The sequence below is a fragment of the Gavialis gangeticus genome, unplaced genomic scaffold, assembly GCF_001723915.1.
Source record: "Gavialis gangeticus isolate Ggan-Ray unplaced genomic scaffold, GavGan_comp1, whole genome shotgun sequence".
NCBI lineage: Eukaryota > Metazoa > Chordata > Crocodylia > Gavialidae > Gavialis > Gavialis gangeticus.
This window is the reverse complement of record NW_017728992.1, coordinates 201,067,755-201,074,059: the sequence shown is the minus strand read 5'-3', so window position 1 is coordinate 201,074,059 and position 6,305 is coordinate 201,067,755. Positions and strand designations below refer to the sequence as shown.

Sequence of the window (6,305 nt, the reverse complement as noted above, 5' to 3'; positions counted from 1 at the left end):
AATGTTCATTGTGACAAGTTAGACACCAAAGAAAATATTCTTAGATTAAAACCTTGCCTGATGACATTAAAACTTAGTGTAATACTGGTTCTTTTGTGCAGCTTGATCAGTGTTATTCCTTGAGATGATGAGGCAACTGACATGTTTGCCAGGAAAGATTTTGTAATGAAAGATTTCTAAGAATAAGTTTTGGCACAAAGGAGACTAGGTGATAAATTGGAGGGTTCTCTGCTGTGTTTGACCACTGGGGCTCAGCTCCCTTTTCCAAAGGAACAGAGAGAATCTGTCATGAAAGAGCCTTTTAGTAGTTGCTGTGATTAAAACGTATTCTCGTTGTCACCTTTTGTACCTTATTTGCAACACAAATATGGTATGGTGAGTTGCCCATCTCCACTCAACCTGTACCTAAATTATTGTTTCTTTATTCTAATTTTAATCTTAAAAAGATGCTGTCCACTATCTTAATGTTTAGTGAAACCTGTCTTAACTGAAGGTTTAGAGAATTCACAAAAATCAGTTCTTAGCGTCTTTATTCTCTATTGAACACTTCAATAGAAATGGTGTCTTAACCAAGGTGGGGCTGTATGTACTTCTGAAGATATTTAGACATGTTTTAACAAGACAAGAGGCAAAAGCATATGCAGATTTGAAGCTTCATTCAACTCTTGTTTCAAGTGTACATGCCCCTTTTTTATCTTCAGTGGAATTTAAGCACATTTAATTCCCAACGGAAGATAATTAAAGTATTATTATAATTGAAATAGATAAGCCACTTATGTGTGTCTCATTAATTCCATAATGTAATGTAGTAACTAATGCTCAATGTGTTACTAATATACTTACTATAATCTTCCTCTGTTTTTCACTATTCACACAGCACACGGCAATGCCACCTCCTCCTTGATGTCTTCAACTCAACAGAACATGAGCTTACCATTAGTGCTAGAAACAATGAAGACTTAGTTCTACATGCTGGCGAATGTCAGCGGTAAGTGCTTGAAGCATGAAAAAGTTCATACTGTGATTTTTATTCTCTCGTTTTCATGTATCCCCTTTTTAAAATCTTTGTCTAGCTTCCAAGAACCTAATTTTCATTTGTTTGTTTCTCTGAAGATGCTTGTTTGAGTCTCGAGAGTTTCTCAGTTTAATTTAGTTTGGCTGCAGTTTTCTTCCAGCAAAATTTATTTTAGGATACCAGGTCATTGTTGTTTGTGGACTGCAGGATTGAGTGTCTGGTTTTAGAAATAACATGGGGGTAACTGTTTTATTAAAATACTTAGGGGTGAATATGACTAAAAATGCCAGGATCTGTAAAGTTGTAATTATATACCTTTTGATTCAGACAAGCAAAGTAGACTTAGAAAACTGCTCAAATTATGAATTTCCATGGTCAGGTAGAATTGCAGCAGTCAAAATGAATATTTTATCTCAAATTAATTTTTTATTCCAAGCTGTATCTTCTATAGTGCCAAGAAATATCTTAGTTGAATGGTGGACAATGATAACTACTTTTTTTGAGGGGGGAAAGGAGAAACCTAAATTTAAAAATTCCCTCCTGCAAAAAGGGAGGACGGATGCTTCCAGACATTAAATATCACTACCAAACTGTCCAGCTTCAGAAACTTGGTGTAGTGAATAACACCAATTCACAGTGAGCACCCAGTAAAGATGGAGCGAGTGAACATACTGTCCAGCAGTCAAACTTAACATTGCCATGGCTACAGAAATCTTCCAGGCCAAATTCAATATATAATCACTCCTTTATGAGAACAAGAAAGAAAATCTGGGATGACAGATTTAAGAAGTTAAGCTCATACCCATTGCATTTAGTTCCTATACATAACAATATTGAATTTAATCCTAATAATTTATTTAGGGAGCTTTAATATCTAGGAATATATTGACATCATACATTTTGGACAGTTATTCCAAGAAAATAGATTTAGATCTCTTGAAAAAACACAACATACTGCAGATAATATTAAAATCCTATTTTTCCAATATGTGCAATTGAGACACTTTTCAACACGCTCCCAAAGAAAGTTAAATCTCAGTAGAAACCTGAGAAAATATTGGTCACGCAATTGAAACAACACACTGGCCTATTGCCCGTGTTATAAAAAGCAATTTTAAATAGCCATCTAGAAGGAAAAAAGGCTAATGACAAAGTGGGCTCCTGACATTGTCAGAAATTGGTGCTGAAGAGTTGGAGATCATCTGGCACAATGGTGCTTGTACTTGCAAGATAATAAAAGAAAAGTATTTTAAAATCCTATATCAATGGTATTAACACCCCACTTAACATTAAATGCATTTATGGTATAGGAACATACACAGTTGGAGGGACTGTGGTCACCTGGGAGGATTCTGTCCTATGTGGTGGACACGGTCCAGAATTAAGCTGTTTTGGAAGAAATTTGAAAACATTTTTGGAAATAACTGGATGCCAAGTACCACATAACATCTTGGTGTTCTTTTTTTTAACCTTTCTGAGAACTTGGCACATAAGTGCCACAGGAATTGATCACTCATCTTCCAGTGGTTGCAAGAATTGCAATTGCAAAAGCCTGGAAGAGTGGTTTACACCCCTACAATCTCTGATTGACTTAAAAAAGTTTCAGAAGTCCCCCCCCCCCCCCCCCCCCCCCCCCCCCCCCCCCCCCCCCCCCCCCCCCCCACACACACACACACTACAGCAATAGCTTAGTAATGGAAATGTTGTCCTGTCAAATCAGTGTTCTGCAGGAGAGAAGGCAAGAAGAAGTTTACTTGGAAGTCTGGTGGACATTTTTGGAATCTGTTTAAAAGAAAAAAAAATCTGCTTCTCCCTGGGTGCCGCACTTTGCACTTGTCTTTGTTGAACTGCATCCTATTCTTTTCTGCCCGCTTTTCCAACATGTCCAGGTCCGCCTGGATTCAAACCCTTCCCACTACTGTGTTTACTGTACCCCATAATTTCATGTCATCTGGGAATGTGGACAGAGTGCTCTCCATGTCCTCAGCCCCTCAGGGTTGTAGTAGTGCTGTTTGTAGGAGATTTTTATTTGCTTTTGTATGTATTTTGAGGGATTGGATGCATCTCCGAATATTGGCTGTGTTATTTTATAAGTAGGATCAGATAATCAAGTTAAAAAAAAAAAAGGAAAAGAAATGGCAGGCACCTGTTAAGTAGATATTTTCCTAGAAATTTCATAATAGTTCCTTTAATACATTCTAAACACATCTTATTTTGATTTTGTAACTTTAGTTCTTTTACTCAAAGTAGATTGAATTCACTGTGAACGTAATTCTTGCACAATTTAGAATAGTCCTTTATTCAATTCATTTCTACCATTATAACAATTCTAATAAAAAGAGGAATAGAGAAAAGAAAAGGAAATGGAAACAAAGAAATACAAAGCAGGGAAAATAACTGTATATTAACTCCAGCAGTCTGCTTCCTTCCTTCATCTTCACCCTGGCCAAGCAGGAGCTATTTCAGTTGTTTCTCTAACTTTCCTGAACTTGTGTTTTCTTGATAGCTGGTTACTACCTTCTTTGCAAGTGGAAAGTGTGCAGCATAAACAAAGTGTTAAAACCACCCATGTATCTTCATCTAAAGCCTGCTGAAGACCCCATTTCTTCTGTGGCACTTACAAGAAGTGAGCCTTTGTTATTAGAGAGAATCGTTGTTGTGGTGCCAAAATATTTAACAAGAATTGAAAAAGTGTAGAAGTAAACTGAGAAATGACAAAAGTTAAGCTGTGTTAGACCTTGATGAATGATATTAAAGTAAGTATCAATACATTCGTCAACTATACAGATAAAAATAGAAAAGGGAAAACATTGGGGTCCCACGGGGTAGAAATTAAGGATATTTAAGTATGGTCTGAAAATAATACCTGACCCAGTTGTCAATAAGGAGGATGTTACTGAACACCGGTAGAAAGGCAGAATGCATAATGGGAATGAAAGTGTGGAAATGGAAATAATTATAGCAGAGGTGAAATGAGAAGAACTTACTGCATTCATTAGGAGGACAAGATGATCTTCATCTCCCAATTCTGAAAGAACTGATGTGAAATTATAGATCTGGTAGCCAGTACTTTAATAAAGTTATTAAGTTGGGAGTGATGCTATATGATTGGAGAATAGCAAATCTAGCCGTTACGTTTAAGAAGGTGGGGCAGGGGGGGAATCGTGTAGGCCCACAGAAGCCTCTTAACCTTATTTTGATACTAAGCTCAGATTTAGAACAAATTTCAAAAGGAGACTAATAAGACCATGGAGGTGGATGGAAAATAGGATAAAATGCAGTATGGAGTTTCCAAAGGTAGCTGATGTCTGTTAACTAATTATTAGCCAAAAAAAGGCAATAGGTATAATGTATCCAGAATTCTGGCTAGCATCAGCTCTGGTACCACATGGGAAATTATTAGTGAAGCTGGAGAAGATGTTGATGAATTGTAAGGTAGTTAATGGATTATAAAATAACGAAGAAGCTGACTACTGGGGAGCTGGCAATGAATAGTGTTTAAAAGGGAACTATTAGGTGGGAAGGGAGGTCGCTAGTGGAGTTCCTCGAGCATAGTTTTTGGACCTATCATCAATAGTGACCTTGACGCTAAAAGTGGGAGTGTACTGATGAAATTTCCTGAAGGTACAGAGATGTCAGTGTAGAGGAGGATTAAAATGTCCTACAAAACAAAACGTATGATTTTTGGGGACTAGTTTAATAGAAATGAAATGAAAGTCAGTAGTACAGAATATAAGGTCATGCACTTGGAGGCTAATAACAAGACTTCTGCTGTAAGCAAGACGTGGAGCTCATCAAATGGAACTCGTCAGATGGAAATGAGGTGTGGTGAAGAACGACATGGAAGAGTACTAGTTGATCAGAGGCTGACTGAGCTGCAGGTGTGATGAAACTGCAAAAAAAAAAAGTCAACAGCATATTGGGTTGTATTAACATGAGCATCTCTTGCAAATCAAGGAAAATGATTCTCTCGCTCTCTTCAGCACTGGTGGGGCCTCAGCTGCACTACTGTGTTCAGTTTTGGGCCCCACACTTCAAGGAAGAGATGAACAGGGTAGAAAAGTCCAGTAAAGAATGAAAAAAATGATTAGAGGCTTGGGAAATAAGACTTAATGATGATAGGCTTAAGGAACTAAGACTGTTTAGTCTGGAAAAGAGAATGCAGGGGGTGATTTGATAACCATCTTCAAAAACCTGAAGGGCAATTATAAACAGGACCAGTCACTCAAACATAGAGAAGTAAGACTGGAAGGGACCCCAGCAGATCATCTAATCCAACTGGGGATTGAACCTGTGACTTTGGTGTTATTAGCAGGGATCGGGGTTTTTTGTTTCCCATGGAAAAACGGAGTAAAACATTGATTTTTCCCTTTACCGGAGGAAACTGCAGATTTCTCATTGTAACATCAAAACCTGTGGATTTTGCAGTTTTGCAAAGAGCCCTCTGCAGGCTGGCAGAGCTCCAGGCTGCAGGGGGCTGGGAGGGAGCAGGAGGAGCGAGGTTCCCTCTTAAGGTGTGTGCACGCGTGGCCATGCACAACTAAAAGTGTGGCTGTGCACAGCTTTTTCAAGGCTGTGGACCAGGAGAGGAGCTGAAGGTCAGCTCCTAGGCAGGGTTGGGGGCGGGAGCCTGGCGTGGGCTCCGCTGGCTCCAGGGAACTGCTCCGCTCCCCTGCATCAGGGCTGCTCCCCCATGTCCCGGAGCTGGCAGAGCCTCACTTGAGGCAGGCAGCAGCTCCTCCCCGAGGTGAGGCAAGGCAGGGATGGAGGCTGGTGTGGGCTCCGCTGGCTCTGGGAAAGTGCTGCACTCCCCGGCCCTGATGCGGGGGAGTGGAGCAGTTACCCGGAGCCTGCGCCAGCCCCTGGCTCCCGGCTCTAGCCCTAGCCTCCAGCCCCCAGCTGCAGCCCCTTGCCCCGCCTGGCCTCTGGCCCCAGCTCCAGCTTCTGGCCCCCAGCCGTCAGCCCCCTTTGGTAAGTGTCCCACGTCAGAACGAGGTGGCGCGCTCATGGACTGCTTCTCCTTAGGGGGAACATTGAGGAGGAGGGTGGTCAGGCAGGGGTGCCATGTGCACATACATGCATAAGTCTGCTAGGAAGCCTGGCGAGCAGCTCCTGCAGATAAGTGGGAGTGGGGTGGGATTGAGTGGGGCTGGGGCTGCTGCCCACCCAGGGGGTATGTGGCCACAGGGCCCCAGTGGGGAGCAGGATGGGGCTGTAGGCAGCTTGTCTGGGGGGGGTGGAGGGGGGGGCTAGCTCCCTGCTCCTGTATGCATTCCCAGGGGCAGGGGGG

The 6,305-nt window shown here is 41.5% G+C and overlaps 1 protein-coding gene across 3 annotated transcripts in view; it reads left to right on the top strand.

Annotated features, from left to right (window-relative positions):
- The window catches only part of TRAPPC9 (trafficking protein particle complex 9), a 1,079,595-nt gene that overhangs the window by 445,524 nt on the left and 627,766 nt on the right, over window positions 1-6,305 (top strand). For all 3 annotated transcript variants that reach the window (XM_019528205.1, XM_019528203.1, XM_019528204.1), the window contains one exon: window positions 878-988. In XM_019528205.1, the coding sequence (XP_019383750.1) occupies window positions 878-988 (111 nt within the window). The remainder of the gene's footprint in view (window positions 1-877; window positions 989-6,305) is intronic.